Below are 27195 nucleotides of genomic sequence, written 5' to 3' on the forward strand. Positions count from 1 at the left end.
CAGAAGCTTTAAATGACACAATAGACCAGATAGATTTAATTGATATTTATAGGACTTTCCATCCAAAAACAGCAGATTACACTTTCTTCTCAAGTGCGTGTGGAACATTCTCCAGGACAGATCACATCTTGGGTCACAAATCAAGCCTCAGTAAATTTAAGAAAATTGAAATCATATCAAGCATCTTTTCTAACCACAATGCTATGACATTAGAAATCAATTACAGGGAAAAAAACGTAAAAAACACAAACACATGGAGGCTAAACAATACGTTACTAAATAACCAAGAGATCACTGAAGAAATCAAAGAGGAAATCCAAAAATACCTAGAGACAAATGACAATGAAAACACGACGACCCAAAACCTATGGGATGTAGCAAAAGCAGTTCTAAGAGGGAAGTTTATAGCAATACAAGCCTACCTCAAGAAACAAGAAAAATCTCAAATAAACAATCTAACCTTACACCTAAAGGAACTAGAGAAAGAAGAACAAACAAAACCCAAAGTTAGTAGAAGGAAAGAAATCATAAAGATCAGAGCAGAAATAAATGAAATGGAAACAAAGAAAGCAATAGCAAAGATCAATAAAACTAAAAGCTAGTTCTTTGAGAAGATAAACAAAATTGATAAACCATTAGCCAGACTCATCAAGAAAAAGAGGGAGAGGACTCAAATCAACAAAATTAGAAATGAAAAAGGAGAAGTTACAATGGACACCGCAGAAAGACAAAGCATCCTAAGAGACTACTACAAGCAACTCTATGCCAATAAAATGGACAACCTGGAAGAAACGGACAAATTCTTAGAAAGGTATAAACTTCCAAGGCTGAACCAGGAAGAAATAGAAAATATGAACAGACCAATCACAAGTAATGAAATTGAAACTGTGATTAAAAATCTTCCAACAAACAAAAGTCCAGGACCAGATGGCTTCACAGGTGAATTCTATCAAACATTTAGAGAAGAGCTAACACCCACCCTTCTCAAACTCTTCCAAAAAATTGCAGAGGAAGGAACACTCCCAAACGCATTCTATGAGGCCACCATCACTCTGATACCAAAACCAAAGATACTACAAAAAAAGAAAGTTACAGACCAATATCACTGATGCATATAGATGCAAAAATCCTCAACAAAATACTAGCAAACAGAATCCAACAACACATTAAAAGGATCATACACCATGGTCAAGTGGGATTTATACCAGGGATGCAAGGATTCTTCAATATACGCAAATCAATCAATGTGATACAACATATTAACAAATTGAAGAATAAAAACCATATGATCATCTCAATGATGCAGAAAAAGAAAATTCAACACCCATTTATGATAAAAACTCTCCAGAAAGTGGGCATAAAGGGAACCTACCTCAACATAATAAAGGCCATATACGACAAACCCACAGCAAACATCATTCTCAATGGTGAAAACCTGAAAGCATTTTCTCTAAGATCAGGAACAAGACAAGGATGTCCACTCTCACCACTGTTATTCAACATAGTTTTGGAAGTCCTAGTCACGGCAATCAAAGAAATAAAAGGAATGCAAATTGGAAAAGAAGAAGTAAAGCTGTCATTGTTTGCAGATGACATGATACTATACATAGAGAATCCTAAAAAGGCCACCAGAAAACTACTAGAGCTAATCAATGAATTTGGTGAAATTGCAGGATACAAAATTAATGCACAGAAATCTCTTGCATTCCTATACACTAATGATGAAAAATCTGAAAGAGAAATTACGGAAACACTCCCATTTACCATTACAACAAAAAGAATAAAATACCTAGGAATAAACCTACCTAGGGAGACAAAAGACCTGTAGGCAGAAAACTATAAGACACTGATGAAAGAAATTAAAGATGATACCAACCGATGGAGAGATATACCATGTTCTTGGATTGGAAGAATCAATATTGTGAAAATGACTATACTACCCAAAGCAATCTACAGATTCAATGCAATCTCTATCAAATTACCAATGGCATTTTTTACGGAACTAGAACAAAACATCTTAAAATTTGTATGGAGACACAAAAGACCCCGAATAGCCAAAGCAGTTTTGAGGGAAAAAAACGGAGCTGCAGGAATCATACTCCCTGACTTCAGACTATACTACAAAGCTACAGTAATCAAGACAATATGGTACTGGCACAAAAACAGAGATACAGATCAATGGAACAGGACAGAAAGCCCAGAGATAAACCCACACACCTATGGTCAACTAATCTATGACAAAGGAGGTAAGGATATACAATGGAGAAAAGACAGTCTCTTCAATAAGTGGTGCTGGGAAAACTGGACAGCTACATGTAAAAGAATGAAATTAGAACACTCCCTAACACCATACACAAAAATAAACTCAAAATGGATTCGAGACCTAAATGTAAGACTGGACACTATAATACTCTTAGAGGAAAACATAGGAAGAACACTCTTTGACATAAATCACAGCAAGATCTTTTTTGATCCACCTCCTAGAGTAATGGAAATAAAAACAAAAATAAACAAATGGGACCTAATGAAACTTAAAAGCTTTTGCACAGCAAAGGAAACTACAAACAAGACTAAAAGACAACCCTCAGAATGGGGGAAAATATTTGCAAACGAATCAACAAAGGATTAATCTCCAAAATATATAAACAGCTCATGCAGCTCAATATTAAAAAAACAAACCACCCAATCTAAAAATGGGCAGAAGACCTAAATAGACATTTCTCCAAAGAAGACATACAGATGAGCAAGAAGCACATGAAATGCTGCTCAACATCACTAATTATTAGAAAAATGCAAGTTAAAACTACAATGAGGTATCACCTCACACCAGTTAGAATGGGCATCATCAGAAAATCTACAAACAACAAATGCTGGAGAGGGTGGCAAGAAAAGGGAACCCTCCTGCACTGTTGGTGGGAATGTAAATTGATACAGCCACTATGGAGAACAATATGGAGGTTCCTTAAAAAACTAAAAATAGAATTACCATATGACCCAGCAATCCCATTACTGGGCATATACCCAGAGAAAACCATAATTCAAAAAGACACATGCACCCCAATGTTCACTGCAGCACTATTTACAATAGCCAGGTCATGGAAGCAACCTAAATGCCCATCGACAGATGAATGGATAAAGAAGTTGTGGTACATATATACAATGGAATATTACTCAGCTATAAAAAGGAACGAAATTGGGTCATTTGTTGAGACGTGGATGAATCTAGAGACTGTCATACAGAGTGAAGTAAGTCAGAAAGAGAAAAACAAATATTGTATATTAACGCATATATGTGGAACCTAGAAAAATGGTACAGATGAACTGGTTTGCAGGGCAGAAATTGAGACACAGATGTAGAGAACAAACGTATGGACACCAAGCGGGGAAAGTGGCAGGGGGGTGGTGGGGCGGGGAGGTGGGATGAATTGGGAGATTGGAATTGACATGTATACACTAATATGTATAAAATGGATAACTAATAAGAACCTGCTGTATAAAAAAATAAATAAAATAAAATTGAAAAAAAAAAATGTTCGTAATACCTTCCTCAATAAAAACTGAAATAAATTTTTAAAAAAAGAATTTAGTAAAAAAGGAAGTTTTTTTTTTAAAAAGCTAAAGTTGAAAGATATTTTAAAATACAAAGACAGATACTTACCTTGTAAGAAAAAAATCATTAAATAAAAAAAAATGTAATGTGGTTAAACAACAAAGTTCTTTATAGTTTAAATAATTGTACCACATGGAGTGCAAATCAATCACACCAACCTGTTTGATCTTTCAATAAGAAGTAGTAAGCAAACCGTAGACAGGAAGCATATGCACAGAGATGAGGAGGAAAAAAAGAAAAAACATTATTTCTTTTGTAAAACAAAGAAAAATGTATAACAGCGTTTATTTATAGTATAAGTATAGGAATAAATCATTATAAAAACTGAAATAGAGCAGTTGTATGCAAAAAGAAAAGTATATTCAACATAATCAGCGATAATAATTTAAGCAAGATAATAAGATTTAGTGTAAGATTACAATTCAAATCAATCTTAAGAGCTCACACTGACTCCCAAACTCCTGCAAATATAGCAGTTCAGCAACAAATGGTGGACATGGAATTGGGAACTTGCTAAGACCTGGGAAGTAATCTAAAAGGGCAAACAGAAAATTAAGCGAATTTTAAATATTAATAAGTTAAAAGTAGCAAAAGTCACATTGTTCATTTTCAAAATGTCCCAATTCAATGACCTTCTAATAGAAGGATACATTACAGGTGTGCCTCCCTTTAAGAAAATCCAACACAAAAACTTCAACCAACTAAACAGAGTTTAGAGTAATCTGTAGTGATTATGTGATTAACAAAAGCATTTAATAAAGAATTTTTAAAGATAGCAAGTTCTCCCAATACAATTGATTTCCCAACTTGATTTATAAGCAATTTTTTCAGAAAAAAACATTTATTGCATAAAGTGAAGTACACCTGTATAATAACAAACTTGCATTCAACCTATTAGTAGACTGTTAAGGGTAATTATAATAATGATTCTATAGAAGTAAATGATCAACTGATGATTCAAACAAAGAACACCTTAAAAAAAAAGGCCATTCATATTTTTAAAAGGGAAAGGTATGCACAGCAACCACATGCTGGGACAACCATGTCTCCACTTCACCAACACATCCACAGTGCAACAAAAGAATTCAATGTTATATGCCAGGTATATAAAGAGTAACTAAAACTGCTTGAACTGAACAAGGTACAACTCATTTCAAAATATACTTTGATGTAACTACTTTCTAAGGATTAAAGTAAAATTTTAAAACAGAAAATTAAATTATAATGCCTCCCACTCAGATATTTTCTATACTTTGCAGTTTATAATACAAAATGAGACTTCTACATGGTTTCTAAAGCAATTTCATGTATTTTATAGGTTAGCCTATGAAATTAATTGTCTTGGTAAAATGTAAGAATTGCAATAGAGAAAATAATTCCTAATATTCTTGGAAGTCTTCCTCTAGCAAGCTAAAAGCATAAGAACAATAACCAAATGTTTTTGTTATTAATTTTGGAAAGGTAGGTATACAGATAATGCTTTAAAAAGCAGTAAGCTGCAAACTAGTACAAGAAAGCATCAATTCTCTTTTCTTCTGAAAACTAAAATATAAATAAAATTAATAATACTTTTCAACTTAATTTATTAAATTACAGTTTAAGAAAAAGCCTTTAGGTTTGAAATAAGTCTAGATAGATCCTGCATAACAATTTCGTGTGGATCTGAATTCTCTAATCATACCTTAGAAAGTTTCCTAAAATCAATCAGGTAATTCAGAAATAAGGATAAATGGCCATTTGAAATAAAATACCATTCAATTTATCTTTACTTGCTTCAAACTTTACATTTTTCTTTATTTGGGAGTTTTCAATCTTAAGCTACCCCTAAGAACAGGACACCAAGGCGTAAAATCTTTGTAACTATGAGACATGTTATAAAGGGCACTGGTGTACTTCCAAATATAAGGTGTACCTTAAGAAATTCAGGATTTTGTTATTACAGGTCCCTTACACTGACTAGGATGTATCATGAAACATAAAAAGGAACCAAGAGTTATTCTCTTATACAGCTTACTAGCTCTCTTTACATTATCTCAACTGCAAAAGCATGACTCTCTCTTCCATTGTCTCAAACATAAGCGTAAGCGTATGTTTTAACAATTATGGTTAACTGGAAGCAATGAAGAGGGGAGCTAAAGTCATCACATGCTTTATTTTACTGAGAAGTCCAACAGGTATTCTTTAAGTAATGACAGGGAGCGGTGCAGCATTTCTCAAATGAAGCCCATGGGTTATGGAAAAGCCAAAGCTCTGTTAGAGAATTTAAGAGCTACCACTCACTAGGCAAGAACTTATCCAGAGGTTTCTCTATGACAGAACATGTGGAGTCTGAACTACTGCTGCTGCTACTGCCTGGAAGACAAAGAAATGAGCCCAACGGGAACCAAAGAAAGAGGAAACAAGAAAATGAACACAGACACAGAGAAAAATTCAATTCCAGAGAAAGAATTTTAAAGGACAATCAAGCTTTGTAATAAAGAACCAAAACTTACTTTCCCTTAAAACCAGTCTTGGTAGTCTATGCAGTATTCTCTAATTACAAAGCCATACCGGGGAATTAGAAACTCTATTCCTTTAAGTATCCACAGTGGGCAAACCCCACTATTCACTTAAAATATAGTAATTCAGAGGGTTGGAATGAAAAGAATAAAAATATACAAATCATTTGGTGACATTTAAGTCTATTTAAACCATTTAGGTTGATAAGCTAAAGGAATTGAGTTTTAAATTTTAAAGTCACGAACAATTAAAATTACAGGAATGATAAATTACCCTTTAATACAGACAGTTTGGTTTGTCTTCAATTTCACTCTTTCACCTCCAAAACATCAAACTATCAGATGTGATTATATATGTTTAAGGTTTCACAGCAAAACTTTGAAAGGCTTACTGAAATTTTTTAAATTTCTAAGCCTGGAAGGAAGATATGTTACTCTTAAATATTTTAACATATTAAGCAGTGGCATTTTTTTCTATTTAAAACTTTATTTTTAACAAATCTATCATCTGCTTTAGCTTTGAATACTTTACTCTGAAAAAATAGGTGTGAACACAAAACCACTTCTCTAAATCAGGGGTCAGCAAACATTTTCTGTAAAGGGACAGATGATAAGTGCTTTAGGCTTTGTAGGCCATACTGACGCATGTGAAGGCAGCTGTAGACCATATGTAAACAAATGAGCATGGCTGTTTCATAAACTTTTATTTACAAAAACAGGTGGTGGGCTGAATTTGGCCAGCACACTACTTGCCAACTCTTGCTCTAAATTATATTTTTCCTGTCTTTTGAAGGACTCTTTATGGCTTTTAAATTTGGGACTCCTGATCAAACAGCGATGGGTTTATTTTCAGCAAGAACATTTTAATAAGACAAGCAAAATATGCACCAGCTTGAAAACAATGATCCACATTAATGGAAGAGAGTTCTGAAATAAATATTCAGGGTTAAAGGATCTGAAATGTAGACCATTATAATATGTCTCTCTCTTTTGCATGTCATCTATATCTTTATCACAATGAACACAGTCTTAATTCATACTTGGCAACAAGTGCCCAGTGTAACAGGTGAGAATGAGGGTACATTTTATAAAGAGAATACATTTTACATTCTATTAAAAATACAATCCTTCTACAAATTTATTACTTAAAAATTCAATGATTAAAGCGTAATCATGTTTGAAAAAAAATTCCACATTATCCTAATTTCCTAAAAATTTAGATTCCTAACATAGATAAAAGTCCTTACATTAAATTAAAACCCCATGTGAAATTTTAAAATGGTATATCCACTATCACAGATTTTTATAATTCTAAATTGTAAAAAAAACAAAACCAGAACATATTATATGTTGATTCATCTAGAAATAGGAGATCAGTATAGGACGAAAAAATAATGCAAAGTTAACCAGGTATATGGCATACTTCCTCTGTTCTAATTGCTACCACAATTAAAAATGGCAAAATAAAAGGCATGCACTCGACAGCCTTAGGAATGTTAAACCATCATTAGGCAGCAATCTCATTTAATTTCCACAACATTAAGATGAACTTACCCCTTCTTCTTTTCCTTTTCTCTCCATCTTCTCCAACCTCACCCTCTTCATCATCATCCTCCTCTGACCCACTGATATCAGAGCCTGATATTTCTTCCCCTTAAATAGAAATTTAATACAATGATGTTTATTCTGTGCCAGGTCACTGGTTATTTAGGAAATGCCTATATAAACTTTCTTCATTAAGTTTTTGTGCCCTAAACAAACCTTATTTTAATATTTCTAGACAGTATATCAGATATGCTAACCTCAGAAACAGATACGATGTACACAGAGGCTTTATTTTTAAAGTTCCTAAAGAGAAGTTAGATTCTGATCCATTTAAAATTTCAAATGATTAGTTTAAGTACAGTTCTAAATGTTACATGTTAGAGTTATTATTTCAGTCTTTAAAAAATATGATCACTTTTGGGGAGCATTTTCTTAGTTTTCTGTTTAAGATTTTAAATTCATTCAACCTGTTTATTTTTTTAAGGGCCATAAAACTGTTATCGAACACAATGATCCCACTTTTAGGACTATATCACATGAAGTAATTCAAAAGAAAAAGGGCTTATTTGTACACAAATATGTTAACTTAAAAAATCAAAAAAAGGGATTAAGCTAATATTAATGCAAATCAGTGCTATAATACCTTCAAAGTAGTTATTTAAAATTACTACTGTCCATATATGAAATGTCTAAGAAAATAAAGGTAACTGGGGGAGGAGTAAAATATACACTAATCATAATATAATATTTGAACCTGCAAATAAAAGATGGAAAGAAATCACAGAGTCTTGGGAGAAGAAATTCATTAAACATATTTTGTTCTTTAGGCCTAGAAACAATGACAACCTGGTAGCAATGAGCACACCTAATGCCTAAATCTTCGTTTCTAAATACCATTCTCCAATGAAAGGAGCCAGGGAGAAATAGATGATTTTAAGGCCAGGGTAGGGAAAATTTAAAAAATGAGCTTTAAAAAAAAAAAAAAAAAAAAAATGAGCTCTAAGCATCTGTGGTGCCAGAAAGTGAGGAAGTGCTCAAAAAACAAGTAAACAAACAAACTGGTGGGAGCATGCTGACAGGATATATGAACTACTCTGAAGGAACTCTTAATGGCCAAAGCTGGAACAATCTGAACAATAAAATAAATAATATTATTGTATTATAAACCCACAGACTAAAATAATTATCCATGAGTCCATACTGACATAAAAAATACTCAAATAAATAAACAAGTGGGGGAGAAGAGACTGCTTTTCCTTACAGTAGAATTCCAAACACTCTAAACACTAAACATTAGAAGGAACAATGGGAAGAGAATGCCACCATTGAGCAAATGCACAAACTACTGCTGGATGCTAACATTGGTGGAAGAAAGTATGATGAGAAACAGGACCTTTGTATAGTCTCAAAGTACTGGGTTGAAAAAAAGGTTCGTTCGGCAGGTTTGCAAGGCAGAAATAGACACAGATGTAGAGAACAAACGTATGGACACCAAGTGGGGGGTGGGGTGGTGGTGGGATGAACTGGGAGACTGGGATAGACATATATACACTAATATGTATAAAATAGATAACTAATAAGAAACTTCTGTATAAAAAAATAAAATGTAAAAAGTAAAAAAAAAAAAAAAAAATTTTAAAAAAGGTTCATTCAGTTTTTTTCCATAAGATGGCTCTAGTAGCACTTGGCTGTATTTAACTTCATTCTAAACAATTTTGTTAGATTGTATGTGACAGCTGTCACATCAACGTGTATTTAAAAAAAGACTTATCAAAGCTGGTGAATTTTTGTGTACCCATTTTAATATGGAAGATGGAAGAAAAAAGGAACATTTTTGGCATATTATGCTTTATCATTTCAAGAAAGGTAAAAACACAATCGAAATGCAAAAAAAGATTTGTGCAGTGTATGGAGAAGGTGCTGTGACTGATCAAATGTGTCAAAAGTGGTTTGCGAAGGGTCGTGCTGGAGATTTCTAACTGGATGATGCTCCACAGTCTGGTAGACCAGTTGAAGTTGATAGCAATCAAATCGAGACAGTAACTGAGAACGATCAACGTTATACCACGTAGGAGATAGCCGACATACTCAAAATATGCAAATCAAGCAATGAAAATCATTTGCCTCAGCTTGGTTATGTTAATTGCTTTGATGTTTGGGTTCCACATAAGTTAAGCGGAAAAAAAACAACTTCTTGACAGTATATCCTAATGCGATTCTCTACATAAACGTAATGAAAACATTCCATTTTTAAAACATTAAATCGTGATGGGCGATGAAAAGCGGATACTGTACAATAATGTGGAATGGAAGAGATCGTGGGGCAAGCTAAATGAACCACCACCAACCACACCAAAGGCCTGTCTTCATCCAAAGAAGGTGATGTTGTGTATATGGTGGGACTGGAAGGGAGTCCTCTATTATGAGCTCCTTCCGGAAAACCAAACGATTAATTCCAACATGTACTGCTCCCAGTTAGACCAACTGAAAGCAGCACTTGATGAAAAGCATCCAGAATTAGTCAACAGAAAATGCATAATCTTCCATCAGGATAACGCAAGACTGCGTGTTTCTTTGATGACCAGGCAAAAACTGTTACATCTTGTCTGGGAAGTTCTGATTCATCTGCCATATTCACCTAACATTGTACCTTTGGATTTCCATTTATTTCGGTCTTTAAAAAATTCTCTTAATGGAAAAAAATTTCAATTCCCTGGAAGACTATAAAAGGCACCTGGAACAGTTCTTTGCTCAAAAAGATAAAAAGTTTTGGTAAGATGGAATTATGAAGTTGCCTGAACAACGGCAGAAGGTAGTGGAACAAAAGGGTGAATACGTTGTTCAATAAAGTTCTTGGTGAAGACGAAAAATCTGTCTTTTATATTTACTTAAAAACCGAAGGCACTTTTTGGCCAACCCAATATCTCTCCACAAGACACACATTAATTACAAGGGAAATAATAAAATAGTAGATTTATAGTGGAGAAAATTTGCAGAATAATTATGAGAAAACTATAAATAAATACAAATTGAGGAACATTCTACAAATACATGACCAGTACTCTTCAAAAGCATCAAGATCATGAACAACAAATAAAGACTGAGGAATTGGAGACTGGTGGAAACTAAACAGACATGACAACTAAATGCAATATGTGATCCACAACTGGATCTTGGACTAGAGGAAAAGGGCATTAGAGAGAAAACTGTCAAAAGTCTAGTAAGGTCTGTGGATTAGTTAATAAGTTTGTATCACTGTGAATTTCCTGGTGTCAATAATTGTACCATGGTTATGTAAGATGCTAAAATTAGGGGAAGCTGGCTAATAGGTATATAAGAACTCTCCTTGCTATACTTGTGAGTTTTCTATAAGCCTAAAACTATTTCAAAATAAAAAGTTAAAAAATTATTCTTTTAATGTTTCTGCCTATTTTTTAATTGTTTTTATGATTAACTCTATTAACTGGATTATAAAAACAATATGTCCTAAGAGCATAAATAAAATGAAATTTATTAAAAATAAAGTCAGCATTACCATATTATCCAGCAATTCTACCTCTGGGTATATACCCAAAAGAACAAAAGAATTGAAAGTGAGGACTCAAACAGGAATTTGTACACCCACATTCATAGTAGCATTATTCACAATAGTCAAAAGGTAGAAGCAACCCAAGTGTCCATTAACAGATGAAGGTATAAGCAAAACATGGTATATACACACAATGGAATATTATTCAGTCTTAAAAAGGAAGGAAATTCTGACACATGCAACAATATGGATGAACACTGAGGACATTATGTTAAGTAAAATAAGCCAGACACAAAAGGAGACATATTATATGATTCTACTTACATGGGGTACCTAGAATAGTCAAATTCATAGAAATAGAAAGTAGAACAGTGGGTTACCAGGGAGAGAGGGATGGGGAGCTAGTGTTTAATAGGTACAGAGGTTCATTGTGGGATGATTAAAAAGTCCTGGAGATGGATGGTGGTGATGGTTGCAGAATAACGTGAATGTACTTAATGCCACAGAACTGTACACAAAAATAGTTAAAACGGTAATTTTTATGTTATGTATATTTTACCACAATAAAAAAAATGTAAAAAAACGGGTCAGCAAAATAAAGATATGAACTCAATATTAAGAAATCTAAGAAATTTTACATCTTTAAAACATACTGACTATAAATACCACCTAGTGGTCACATTTAAAATACCAAATTCCATTAACTAAGAGGCAGCTCAATTACTGCTTTTCCTCAATAATCTTACTCAAATTTATTGAATCAGCACCTTCTCCAAATGTTTGTGATGTTGGCATCTCTGGATTTCATATCTGATCTAACCAGTTTCCCCACAGACTGAAAAGAGGCAATTTCAAACCCCTTTATTCACCTGGTATGCAAAGGAGCCCTATGCCAGTTAGTTCTTAGCACGAAGATTCAGGGAGTCGCTGACTGCCTAATGATGGTTGGTAAATTTCTCGCCCTAATGAATAAGGTCTTCAAATTTTCTAAACTTCTGACATTATATCTTGTTAGAAAAGAATTTCCAAAATAGAATCTCATGTTCAAATTTAAACATGAAAGCATATTTTCAAGGCCATGCAATGAATTTTTACTTACAGTAAACTAGGTTTACCCATGACTCTCTGATTGCTTTGTTTACTTCAAAGAATAGTGACTGATACCTATCACAAAGAACTCTGTGGTCATTTTCGCTAAATACATGTATGGTAGAACTTGCTCTTATATAGAGACAAATGAAAATTCATTATTTAATTAGTGGACATATGAAATCTTTACAAAAGATCATGCGGACTGAGATGGAGGTTTAAATTAAATGAATTTTTTTAAAAAATCAATACACAAATATTATATAATTTTACTTGAGCTTAATATGGAAATGTTAAAGTATATAAGTATCAATTTACCTAGCAGAAATATCCCCTTAAATATCAATGTTAGAGGTTCAGAGAATTTTTAATAGGTGGCTTTTTATTAGAACACTTACTGGTTAAACAACACGTTTTTAGCCAACATTAAGATTAATATTTTGACAAAATGTTACCTTCTTCAAGCTTTTTTTTCAGTTCTTCTATTTCTTTCTGAAACTGACGAAGCAAAGCATCCTTTGGATCTTCATTAATTCTAGCTTTATTTTTAATATTCTTAGCACGATTAGCATACCGCAATGTACTGATGGTTTCATCGTAATTGTAATCTGCTGGTCCAATATTTGCACACTGTTGAATTAGGAATACAAAACGTTTTACACTTGACACAGTTAAAATTAATACTACCATTATGAACATATCAAAAAGAATTTTGGAACATATTTCCATTCCAGTCTTCCTGAAAAAGAGGGCACCACCACATAGGTTTCCAAACAATACAATTATAGACTCGCACACATGGTGTGCTAGAAAAAATAACCAAAAATTTTAAGAAGTAAAATAATCAATAGTTTTAAAAATGTTATGAATATTAACTACTGGCATAAACAGGAATCTTAAATTTTCCTGATGATAACTATACCATCAATTAAGTCTTACCATCATGGTTTTTGAATTTCCTCCTAAGGAATCCTGAAGAAGACGAGTCAATTTAGAGTTACGATAAGGCACATGAGTGCTTTTTCCATCAACCAAGGCAGAAATAACATTACCAAGGGTAGAAAGTGAAAGATTGATTTTTGTAGCTTCTTTCAGGCGCTGCCCAGTAGCTCCAGTTTTTCCTTGTCTTTCTGAACCCTTACAATAAACAGAGACAGAAGTAAAGCTAAAATTAAAAATACAGAATATTCTTCCCAAAGTTAAAAAAAGTATTTTAAAAGTAAAAAATCTAATATGATATCTGGAATTCACTTCAAAATAATACTGGAAGGGAAGAAGTGGCTGAGGGTAGAGATGAAATAGGACTGGCCATGAACTGATAATTGCTGAAGTTGGGTGATGGGTACATGGGAAATCATTATACTATTCTATCTACGTTGTACAGGTTTGAAATAGTCCATAATTAATAGTAAGTTAAGGGGACTTCCCTAGTGGCCCAGTGGCTAAGACTCCGCACTCCCAATGCAGGGAGCCCGGGTTCAATCCCTGGTCAGGGAACTAGATCCCACATGCCGCAACTAAGAGTTCGCGTGCCGCAACTAAGAGTTCGCGTGCCGCAACTAAAGATCCGCATGCCACAACAAAGATCGAAGATCCCACATGCCGCAGTTAAGACCTGGCGCAGCCAAATAAATAAATATTAAAAAAAAGAATAATAAGTTAAACACATACACAAGTAAAACTTAAAAATTATATAATCACTCCCTTTCACTTGAATTATTATTTATTTATAAAATAAAAAGAAATCACAAGAGTTATTCTTAAGTAGCATCCTGTTACTTACAGCAAGATCTACAAGATGGAGCTTCCCCATCCTGACATGCATGTTACCATCAACGCCTTTTTCACTGCATTCTATAGTAATTGTAAAGATGGCATGGGAACGGGAACTATGTTCATTCATATTAGTTGCACCAACAGAACCTTGAATAAAGGGAGGAAATTATTTAAAACTATAACAACAGGGAATGCCTTTAAAAATAATTAAATATCCATAATACTGAATTTCACCAGAGCCAAAAGCCAGAGAGCATGGCTAAAACATAAAAACTTAGGTATACTTAGCCATTATTAGAAATTTCTGACAATTTATGTTGATAACAAAAAACTGTATTTTTTTCACATGAAAGAGGGGATTTGAGGACAAAATACTTAATTTCAAGTATTGCTGGCTTAAAAAATTAACTAATTTACATAAAAATACATGTTAAATAATTCAAAAAATTAACTGCTGTTTCAGCTGTCTCTAAAAAGTATTATTGATATGTTCTGGGAATCAACCACAGAAATACTTGCATATATACATTAGATGATACAAAGATACTCAGGGAAGAACTGTTTGCAACAGCGAGAGATCAGAAACAACCAATATGACGTGGTTAATCAATTATAGAATAGTCACACTATGAATTACTAAGCAGTCTTTCTTTAAAAAAATAAGGTAGATCTGAATGACATGGAAAGATACCCATAACATATGAAAAAAAGAGAGGAATATAGAGTATAATCACATTTCTGTATAACAAAAGCATCCATTCAAAATACGCTAAGAATTTGAGTGTGTATAAATATTTTACATGAATATATTGTGCAAACAAAGAAAAAGATGTTTTGTTTTTCACAATAGGCATGTATTGGGGTTTTTTTCCTTAAATTCCAAAGTATTTTAAAAGCAATATGTTAATTTCACCCAATGCCAAAATTATTTTCCTACTATATATTCATGTAGAGCTTCTCCATGTGAGCTGTGATTTTACAGTTTAAACATTAAAAGGGTACTCTTTATTAGCAAATGGTTATATTATAAGTCAGATAACTAGAAAGTAAATTGCACTGATAAAGAAAAGTAAAGCCCAATGAAAGAAGGTAAATGGAAAATCAGTGAGGGAAAATGCAAGGATCTGTGATTCCATACTATACTTTTGTTTTCTTTTAAATCAAGTTATGAATTTTTAAAATCAAATTTATGATTTTTCTCCAAAAATATAAAAAACTAATAAATCTGACACCACTTCAAATCATCTAATCAGAAGTAACACACTATACATATTTCCACAGAGTAGTAGGTCTTATTTTATCTTGTTTTTTTTCCACTTATCTCCTACATATATTTCCATGTAAAAACCAACTTGAAATTTTTAGTAAAATTGATTTTGTTATTATCTTACTGGGAGATATTTGGGGTTGCTTCCTATTTTAGTTCTTCATAAGGGACACTAATATGAGCATCTTTGAGCAGATACCTTTCTTTCTCTTTAGAATTATATCCATGGGATGTATTTTCCAAACTGGAACTACCTTATGAAACGATAGGAATAGTTTTATAGCTATGTGATTATCAAAACAAGCTATAGCAGTGTCTTTCAGTTTGGAGTGGGAGAGCAAGTGTAATTTGAAAAAGTCATATTAAATATTTTAATACCCATTGTTTTTGCAATATAAGTAAAGCATGCTATTTATGATTGTGATTTTTCTGTATTTCCGGTTATGAAAACAAAGCAATGCAACAGACGTTATGTCAAAAGTGACCTATACTGAACTTTACAATCCCTAGGAGAGAACAGCTTGCAGCAATCAAGTAGACTAAATGATCCAACCTAACACACTGCATAATGGAAATAAAACATTTCCATAGCTGTAATTTTTGTCAAAATACTTATTTTGGAATAAAAAATTAAATTTTTATGTTTTTCAAGGAGGTACAGAAAAACTTATCCCAATCCTTCTCTTCCTCACCCCCCTCCTCCTTGGCAACCACAAGTCTGTTCTCTGTACCTATGAATCTGTTTCCATTTCATAAATATGTCCACTTGTGTTATATTTTAGATTCCACATATAAGTGATATTATATGGTATTTGTCTTTTTCTTTCTTAATATGATAATCTCTAGGTCCATCCTTGTTGCCGCAAATGGTATTATTTCATTCTTTTTTATGTCTGAGTAATATTCCATTGTGTGTGTGTGTGTATATACACACACACACACACACACACACACACACACACACACACACACACACACACCACATCTTCTTTATCCATTCATCTGTCAATGGACATTTAGGTTGTTTCTATGTCTTGGCTATTGTGAATAGTGCTGCTATGAACATAGGGGTGCATGTATCTTTTCAAATTATAGTTTTGTCTGGATATATGTCCAGGAGTGGGATTGCTGGATCATCTGGCAACTCTTATTTTTAGTTTTCTGAGGAACCTCCATACTGTGCTCCATAGTGGCTGCACCAATTTACATTCCCACCAGCAGTGCAGGAGGGGCCCCCCTGCAGCTAAACCTTTAATTCTTGAACTCAATCTATTTATTAAGGAAGACTATTTTCCTCTCTGCTATCTTAGGTGTTCAAATCTCTTTACCTTCCTTTCATTTTATTTCTCTCATTAGAATTTTTTCATTTTTCCTTAGACAAATCTCACATACCAAGTTAAATTAATTCTCAGGTAGTTAATGGAAGGTTTTGGTCACTATTGTGAATGGAATCTTATGTTAAAAAATTTCTTAAGTTAAATAAGCAATACATGAACATATTCCTGGTATAAAAAATTCAAAAATACAAACATACAAAAACATAAAGTGAAAGCTCCCTATATCCCTTTCCCCCAATCTTATTTCCCCTTCACTAAAGGAAACCACTATTAAATGTCCTTTCATTTTGTATTTCACACACATACATGTGAACACACACACACATACACACACACACACAAAATACCCAAATATGTAGTTTGATAATTTGGCTTTTTTTACACATGGGATGATTCATTACATACTGTGCTAGTTAGCTTTCTTTTTCCCTTAATATATATCTGGAAAGTCTTTTGGGTCTCTACATGTAGATTTAACTCACTGTTTTTTTTTTTTTTACAGCTTCATTATAGTCCATAATATTTTTGCACCATAATTTATATAACCAATGTTTTACTGACAGTTATTTAGGTTGTGTCAAACTTTTTGCTATTACAAGTAATGCTGTAATAAGGTATATTTTTGTTTACACCAAAAAATATTTTTCTAGAATATATATCTACAAATAGGAACAGTGGGTCAAAGGAATGCATTCTTAAAAATTTCAACAGATACAGTTATACTGCCCTTCAAAAAGGCTGTATATTCCCATCACCATTGCCCATTTCCTTAGAGCCTCACCAACCTGGATATCCTTTCATCCAAACTGATGGGTAAAACATCTCTCATTGTTGTTTTAATATGCATTTTCCTGATTACTTGTGAAGTCAAACATCCTTTCATATACTTACTGCTGTGTATAGTTCTTCTGCGAACAACATAGTCATAAACATCTTTTGCTCATATTCCTGTTAAAATTTTGGTATTTTTCTATTATTTGGTTTATAAGAATACAGTTGAATTTTTTAAATTTTTGCTTTGCTTCCTTGAGTTTGCTAGATTTTTAGTCTAGTCACAAAAATCTAAAAAAAAAAAAGGTTATTTCCTATGTTCTTTTCTTTTACCTCTAATCTCTAATTGCTGTTAGCAACATCATTAGTACTGGGCCTGGGGCATCAGCAATATTGCTGAAACTTTTTATTCTTTAGAAAAAACTTGAAACGATTACTTAAAAGAATGTCACTTTATTTAATTTTGTTTGCTTTTCTTGTCAACAAAAGGAGGCATTATAGTGCCTGGTTAATGCTGACTAATGGTGTAGATTCAAATACTCACTCTGCTACTTATTAAGTAGTATATGACCTTGGACAATTTACTTTAAGTCTCAGTTTCCTCATTCATAACATAGGAATTTAATACCTTCATAGTCCATTTTGAGGATTAAAAGAGATCATTCTTATAAAGCATTTGCACAAGCACTTGCCACACAGTAAGTACTCAATAAATGTTACCAATATTATTATTACTAACAAGAGACAGCGATATGAGAGTCTCAAAGATATAGCACTATTGCTAAGTAACAAAATTTTGGTCAGCATGGAAAGCAATCTGTGATATCTTTCATTCATATATGCTTTCCACATAGTAAATAGTCAAAGAGGAAGGGTTTTCAAGAAACCTAAAAATCCAATCTTTACGGCACAAAATGCCATACCAGCTTTGCTTCTAAAACAGCCTACTCCACACATAAATGTTTAATCACAATTAAGCGCTATACTTACGATTTTTGTGGCCCAGTGTCATAATTCTATCCATATCATCAGCATTATTTACCACATAAGCTGATAAATCCTTGATATAAACTCCCACATCAGGTCTTTCTTTAACCTAAAAAAAAAAAAATCATACAGACTTTACACATATATCCGTAATTCTTCCACAGTTATTTATTGAATATCTACTACATGTTGGACACTGCGCTAGAGAGTGAGGATACAGTGATGAACAAGGTAGACAGTTTCTACACTAGTGGAGGTAACAATCTACAGGGAGAACATACAAATGAATAATTACACACACAAATTGTTTTATTTTATTTTATTTCAATTGTGATAATGCCATGAAGAAAAAAAAATACAGGGAAGTATAAGAATACAATATAGGGACTTCCCTGGTGGCGAAGTGGTTAAGAATCCACCTGCCAATGCAGGGGACACAGGTTCGTGCCCTGGTTCAGGAAGATCCCACATGCCACGGAGCAACTAAGCCTGTGTGCCACAACTACTGAGCCTGCGCTCTAGAGCCTGCGAGCCACAACTACTGAACCCGTGTGCCACAACTACTGGAGCACCTAGAGCTCATGCTCCACAACAAGAGAAGCCACTGCAATGAGAAGCCCACGCACTGCAACAAAGAGTAGCCCCCGCTCGCTGCAACTAGAGAAAGCCTGTGAGCAGCAATGAAGACCCAACGCAGTCAAAAATAAATAGATTTATGAAAAAAAAAAAAGAATACATTATAGACAGACTTAAGCTAGTGAAGCAGGGACAGGATAAGTTCCCCAAGATGATGTTTAAGCTAAGACTTAAAGAAATCAGAGGTAGACAATCTGTGTTAGAACAAGAGGAAAACAGTATGTGCAAGAACCCTGAAATGAGAAAAAAACTAGGTTTTTTTTTTTTTTTTTAGTATTCAGTAAGAGTTTATTGTGCACGAAAGAACAGTTTGTGAACTGGGAATCTTCAAACTCAAAACCAATGTGAAGCTCAGAGGCGTGACATAACAGGATGACTTAGGAAGTGAAAACCAGGAAGTTGTCTAAACGAAGACAGAGGTTGCCTCCTCTTAATCAATCACTTGGAAGTAAGGCCAGCCTGGCTTGGGAGCTCTATGAACATGACCTGGGGAGGCAAGTAGTGCAGGGGCTGCGTTCCAGGAGATGTGAGCTCTGGTCCCAACAACAGCTCTCGACCTAAAAACTAGGTATTTTAAAAAATAAAAACCAACGAAACAAACAAAAGCCAGGGAAAGACTAGGTGGCAGGGGGGGAAATAGGTGGGATATCTGGCTACAGAGGTAGCCAGATAAGATTAAGAGGCAGAGATAAGATTAAGAATAGTAATTGGTCTATTTTTTTATTATTGAACTGTAGTTGATATACAATATGTTGGTTTCTGGTGTACAGCAAGGTGACTCAGTTATATATATGTATATGTATATACATATATATACGCACACACACACATATATACATATATATTCTTTTCCATTATGGTTTATTACAGGATATTGAATATAGTCCCCTGTGCTATACAGTAGGACCTTGTTGTTTATCCATTCTATACATAATAGTTTGCATCTGCTAATCCCAGACCCCCAATCCAGCCCTCCCCTATCCCCCCTCTGCCTTGGCAACCACAAGTCTGTTCTCTATGTCTGTGAGTCTGTTTCATAAATAAGTTCATTTGAGTCATAGTTTAGATTCCACACATAAGTGACATCGTGTGATATTTGTCTTACTGACTTACTTCATTTAGAATGATAATCTCTAGGTTGATCCACATTGCTGCAAATGGCATTATTTCATTCCTTTTTATGGCTGAATAGTATTCCATTGTGTGTGTGTGTATGTATGTGTGTGTGTATGTATGTATGTATGTATGTGTGTGTATATATATATATATATATATACCACATCTTCTTTATCCATTCATCTGTCGATGGACATTTAGGTTGCTTCTGTGTCTTTGCTATTGTAAGTAGTGCTGCTATGAACACTGGGGTGCATGTAGTTTTTCAAATTATAGTTTTGTTTGGATATATACCCAGGAATGGGATTGCTAGATCACATAGTAACTATTTTAAGTTTTCTGAGGAATCTCCATACTGTTTTCCACAGTGGCTGCACCAATTTACATTCCCACCAACAGTGTAGGAGGGTTCCCTTTTCTCCACAGCCTCTCCAGAATTTGTTATTTGTAGACCTTTTGATGATGGCCATTCTGACCAGTGTGAGGTGGTACCTCATTGTAATTTTGATTTGCACTTCTCTAATTATTATTGGTCTTTATCTTAACAGCAATTTGAAGCCACTGGAGTATTTCACACAGCTGAATGAAATAATCAGATCTATGGTATCCATGTAAAAATATTACCTTTCCATGAGTAACTTTTACCCAACTTGAAGGCTGTATTTGGGATATATTTATTTTAAATACAGATAGTATTTTAATACTATCTGTAAAATACAAATAGAAATACAAAATTCACTTTTCAAGGCCCTAGAAGTCACATCCACAAATCAACAGAATAAAGTGAAACTGAGGCAGAGGCCTGTGGCTGCCAGTGGGGCGAGCCATTCCAAAGGTAGTAAGACCGCACAGACAAAGACGACAAACAAAAGTTTATATCAGAAACAAAAGTCATAAAGGCAAATACTCTAAATTCTAGGTGTTGATTTTAAATCTAGTTAGAGGTTTTCAGTTTTTTTAGTCTCTTTTATGATATATTTATACATTAGGAAAAATTACCTTTTGTCTGTCATGAGATATACATTAAGCCCTAATTTTACTAGTAGTAAAGAAATGTGTTGGTCTCTATAAACCAGTGGGTTTCAAACTGTGCTCTGACAAGCACTAGAGGGTCCATGGTGGCAATGAGAGGGCCATTGTGTGAGTTTGGGGGTTCTCAGACCCAGACACAAGTTCTAAAGAGAGCTTTACTTTCATGTATTTTATAGATTGGGCTTCCACATAAGGTTTGGTTTGATTCAACTGTTTAATGGCTTTAAATCTTTTTAAATGTTTGAATATTACTGATTTATATCAATGCTTCTCAGAAAAATCTATGGTAAAGAATTATACGTATATTTCTAATGTGGAAAGTGATATCTCTGAAAAATACAAAAATCATGTACTTGGATGCCATGACAATGTCAAATTGCTATGAAAGTTTTTAAGCATGTACTTTCATTTACTATTCTCATCTCACTGCAGACTGAAAACAAACATTCTTCAAACTGGCATCAGTCTGCAAAGTCTACGGTCATTTCCAATCACAAGATATTAATTCTATATTCAATTATTAATTGTAGATAAACTAATTAGACATGAAAGATGAAGAAACTGAATATGATTCTGAAATAAAGCAGGACCCTGAGACAAGACGGCAGATAGAAAGACATGAGCTCACCCTGTACCAAGAAAACACCAAAATCACAACTAACTGTTGAACAACCATCGAAAAAAAACACACTACAACCTACCAAAAATGATATCCTACATCCAAAGACAAAGGAGAAGCCACAACAAGACATTAGAAGGTGCGCAATCGCGATGAAATCAAATCCCATATCTGCTGGGTAGGTGACCCACAAACTGGAAAATAATTATATCGCAGATGTTCTCCCACAGGGGTGAAAGTTCTGAGCCCCACATCAGGCTCCCTATCCTGGGGTCTGGCATCGAGAGGAGAAGCCCCCAGAGCATCTGGCTTTGAAGGCCAGTGGGGTTTGATTGCAGGAATTCCACAGGACTGGGGGAAAGAGGAACTCTACTCTTGGAGGGCACACACAAGGTCTCGTGCACACCAGTGCCCAGGGGAAAAAGCAGTGACCTCATGGGAGCCTGGGCCAGACCTACCTGCTGGTCTTGAAGAGTCTCCTGGGGAGGCAGGGGCTATGAATCACTGCAGGGACAAAGACACTGGTGGCAGTAGTTCTAGGGAGTACTCACTGGCATGAGTCCTCCTGGAGGCTGCCATTTTCTCACCAAGACCTGGCGCCACCCAACAGCCTGCAGGCTCCAGTGCTGGCACTCCTCAGGCCAAACAACCAACAGGGAAGTAACACAGCCCCACCCATCAGAAGACAGGCTGCCTAAAGTCTTCCTGAGCCCACAGCTGCCTGCTAAACAGCCCCCTTGACACGGCTCTGCCCACCAGAGGGACAATACGCAGCTCGACTCACCAGTGGGCAGGAACCAGTTCCCCCCACCAGGAAGCCTGCACAAGCCTCTTAGACCAGTCTCATCCACCAGGGGGCAGACAGCAGAAGCAACAAGAACTACAATCTTGCAGCTGGCGGAATGGAAACCACGATCACAGAAAGGTAGACAAAATGAGATGGCAGATGACTATGTCCCAGACGAAGGAACAAGATAAAACCCCAGAAGAACAACTAAGTGAAATGGAGATAGGCAATCTACATGAAAAAGAATTCAGAGTAATGATAGTAAAGATGATCCAAGATCTCAGAAAAAGAAAGGAGGCACAGACTGAGAAGATACAGGAAATGTTTAACAAAGAGCTAGAAGATCTAAAGAACAAACAAACAGAGATGAACAACACAATAACTGAAATGAAAAATACGCTAGAAGGAATCAATAGCAGAGTAAATGAGGCAGAAAAATGGATAAGTAAGCTGGAAGACAGAACGCTGGAAATCACTGCTGTGGAACACAGTAAAAAAAAAAAGAATGAAAAGAAATGAGAACAGTCTCAGACACCTCTGGGGCAACGTTAAACACACTGACATTCACATTATAGAGATCCCAGAAGGAGAAGAGCGAGAGAAACGACCTGAGAAAATATTTGAAGAGATAATAGCTGAAAACTTCCCCAACATGGTAAAGGAAACAGTCACCCAAGTCCAGGAAGTGCAGAGAGTCCCAGGCCAGGTAAACCCAAGGAGGACCATACCGAAACATGTAGTAATCAAATTGACAAAAATTAAAGAAAAAGAGAAAAATATTAAAAGTAACAAAGGAAAAGCAACAAATAACTTAAAAGGGAATCCGCATAAGGTTATCAGCTGATTTTTCAGCAGAGACTCTGCAGGCCAGAAGGGAGTGGCATGATATATTTAAAGTGAAATCAGTGCTTTGTGACCACCTAGAGGGGTGGGATAGAGAGGGTGGAAGGGAGACGCAAGAGGGAGGAGATACGGGGATATATGTATATGTATAGCTGATTCACTTTGATATAAAGTAGAAACTAACACACCATTGTAAAGCAATTATACTCCAATAAAGATGTTAAAAAAACAAACAAACAAACAAAAATAAAGTGATGAAAGGGAAGAACCTACAACCAAGAATACTCTATCCAGCAAGGCTCTCATTTAGATTTGACAGAGAAATCTAAAGCTTGCCAGACAAGCAAAACCTAAGAGAATTCAGCACCACCAAACCAGCTTTGCAACAAATGCTAAAGGAACTTCTCTAGGCAGAAAAAAAAGGACGTAAATACACACAATAAAATTATGAATGGAAAAGCTCACCAGTAAAGGCAAACATATGTTAAAGGTAGAAAATCATCCACACACAAATACGATATCAAAACCAGCAATCATGAGGAGAGTACAAATGCAGGCTATTGGAAATGCATTTGAAATTAAAAGACCAGCAACTTAAATCAATCTTGTTTATATATAGAATACTATATCAAAACTTCATGGTAATGGCAAAACAAAAATCTGCAATAGATACACACACAAAAAAGGAAAAGTAATTCAAACACAACTCTAAAGTTAGTCATCAAATCACAAAGGAAGAGAACAAAAGAGGAAGGGGAGAAATAAGACCTACAAAAACAAATCCAAAACAATTAACAAAATGGCAATAAGAACATACATATCAATATTTACCTTAAATGTAAATGGATTAAATGCTCCAACCAAAAGACAGAGACTGCTGAATGGATACAAAAACAAGACCTGTATATATGCTGTCTACAAGGGACCCGCTTGAGATCTAGGGACACATACAGACTGAAAGTGAGGGGATGGAAAAACGTCTTCCATGCAAATGGAAATCAAAAGAAAGCTGGAGTAGCAATACTCATTTCAGACAAAATAGATTTTAAAATAAAGCCTGTTACAAGAGACAAAGAAGGACACTACATAGTGATCAAGGGACCAATCCAAGAAGAAGATAACAATTCTAAATATATGCACCCAACATAGGAGCACCTCAATATATAAGGCAAATGTTAAGACCCATAAAAGGAGAAAGTGACAGTAACACAGTAATTGTGAGGGACTTGAACACCCCACTTTCAACAATGGACAGATCATCCAGACAGAAAATCAATATGGAAAAACAGGCCTTAAATGACACATTAGAACAGATGGACTTAATTGATATTTATAGAGCATTCCATCCAAAAGCAGCAGAATACCCATTCTTCTCAAGTGCACATGGAACATCCTCCAGGATTAACCACATGCTGGGCCACAAAGCAAGACTTGGTAAATTTAAGAAAATTAAAATCATATCAGGACTTCCCTGGTGGTGCGGTGGTTAAGAATCTGCCTGCCAATGCAGGGAACATGGGTTCGAGCCCTGGTCCACAAAGGTCCCACATGCCACAGAGCAACTAAGCCCATGCACCACAACTGATCCTGCACTCTAGAGCCCAAGAGCCACAACTACTGTGCCCACGTGCCGCAACTACTGAAGCCCATGCGCCTAGAACCTGTGCTCCGCAACAAGAGAAGCCACCGCAGTGAGAAGCCCGCTCGCCACAACGAAGAGTAGCCCCCGCTCGCCGCAACTAGAGAAAGGCCACACACAGCAACAAAGACCCAACACAGCCAAAAATAAATAAATAAATTTATTTTAAAAAGTCATATCAAGCATCTTTTCCAACCACAATGCTCTGAGATTAGAAATCAATTATAAGGAAAAAAACTGTAAAAAACACAAACACGTGGAGGCTAAACAATATGCTACTACACAACCAATGGATAACTGAAGAAATCAAAGAGGAAATAAAAAAGACCTAGAGACAAATGAAAATGAAAGCACAACTATCCAAAACCTATGGGATACAGCGAAAGCAGTTCTCAGAGGGAAGGTTATAGCAATACAATCTTACCTCAGGAAACAAGAAAAATCTCAAATAAACCTAACTTTACACCTAAAGCAATTAGAGAAAGAAGAACAAACAAAACCAAAGTTAATAGAAGGAAAGAAATCATAAAGATCAGAGCAGAAATAAATGAAATAGAGATGAAGAAAACAATAGAAAAGATCAATCAAATTAAAAGCTGGTTCTTTGAAAAGATAAACAAAATTGATAAACCTTTAGCCAGACTCATCAAGAAAAAAAAGGAGAGGGCTCAAATCAATAAAATTAGAAATGAAAAAGAAGAAGTTACAATGGACACCAAAGAAATACAAAGGATCATAAAAGACTACTACAAGCAACTATATGACAATAAACTGGACAACCTGGAAGAAATGCACAAATTCTTAGAAAGGTACAACCTTCCAAGACTGAACCAGGAAGAAATAGAAAATACAAAGAGACCAAACCCACGCACCTATGGTCACCTAATCTATGACAAAGGAAGCAAGAATATACAATGGAGAAAAGACAGTCTCTTCAATAAGTGGTGCTGGGAAAACTGGACAGCTACATGTAAATGAATGAAATTAGAACACTCCCTAACACCATACACAAAAATAAACTCAAATGGATTAAAAGCCTAAATGTAAGGCCAAATACAATAAAACTCTTAGAGGAAAACAGAAGCAGAACACTCTTTGACATAAATTGCAGCAAGATCTTTTTCAATCTACCTCCTAGAGTAATGAAAAGAAAAATAAACAAATGGGACCAAATTAAACTTAAAAGCTTTTGCACAGCAAAGGAAACCATAAACAAAATGAAAAGACAACTTACAAAATGAGAGAAAATATTTGCAAACGAAGTGACCGGCAAGGGATCTCCAAAATATACAAACAGCTCATGCAGTTCTGTACCAAAAAACAAACAACCCAATCAAAAAATGGGTAGAAGATCTAAATAGACATGTCTCCAAAGAAGACATACAGATGGCTAAAAAGCACCAATTATGGGCTTCCCTGGTGGCGCAGTGGTTGAGAATCTGCCTGCCAATGCAGGGGACACGGGTTCAAGCCCTGGTCTGGGAAGATTCCACATGCCGTGGAGCAACTAGGCCCGTGAGCCACAATTACTGAGCCTGCGCGTCTGGAGCCTCTGCTCTGCAACAAGAGAGGCCGCGATAATGAGAGGCCCGCGCACCGCGATGAAGAGTGGCCCCCATTTGCTGCAACTAGAGAAAGCCCTCGCACAGAAACGAAGACCCAACACAGCCATAAATAAATAAATAAATAAGTAAAACCCAAAAGTTTAAAAAAAAAAAAAAGCACCAATTATTAGATAAACAAAACACTAATTATTAGAGAAATGCAAATCAGAACTACACAGTATCACCTCACACCAGTCAGAATGGCCATCATCAAAAATTCTACAACCAATTAATGCTGGAGAGGGTGTGGAGAAAAGGGAACTCTCCTACACTGTTGGTGGGAATGTAAATTGGTACAGCCACTATGGAGAACAGTGTGAAGCTTCCTTAAAAAACTAAAACATAACTACCATATGATCCAGCAATCCCACTCCTGGGTATATATCCAGAGAAAACCATAATTTGAAAAGATATGTGCACCCCAATGTTCATTGGAGCACTATTTACAATAGCCAGGACATGGAAGCAACCTAAATGTCCATCGACAGAAGAATGGATAAAGAAGATGTG

General features: G+C 35.1%; 1 protein-coding gene across 3 annotated transcripts in view; it reads right to left on the minus strand.

Moving 5' to 3' along the window:
- KIF3A (kinesin family member 3A) overlaps nucleotides 1–27195 on the minus strand; it is a 122381-nt gene that overhangs the window by 66682 nt on the left and 28504 nt on the right. For all 3 annotated transcript variants that reach the window (XR_014241130.1, XM_082378937.1, XM_082378936.1), the window contains exons 5-9: nucleotides 18413–18518; nucleotides 14055–14194; nucleotides 13211–13408; nucleotides 12727–12901; nucleotides 7663–7761 (exon numbers count right to left, since the gene is read on the minus strand). Coding sequence is in view for 2 of the 3 variants with exons in the window: in XM_082378937.1 (XP_082235063.1) it covers nucleotides 7663–7761; nucleotides 12727–12901; nucleotides 13211–13408; nucleotides 14055–14194; nucleotides 18413–18518 (718 nt within the window). In the remaining variant the exon portion in view is untranslated. The remainder of the gene's footprint in view (nucleotides 1–7662; nucleotides 7762–12726; nucleotides 12902–13210; nucleotides 13409–14054; nucleotides 14195–18412; nucleotides 18519–27195) is intronic.

The sequence above is a fragment of the Balaenoptera borealis genome (genome assembly GCF_965194805.1).
Source record: "Balaenoptera borealis genome assembly, chromosome: 2".
Taxonomy (NCBI): Eukaryota; Metazoa; Chordata; class Mammalia; order Artiodactyla; family Balaenopteridae; genus Balaenoptera; species Balaenoptera borealis.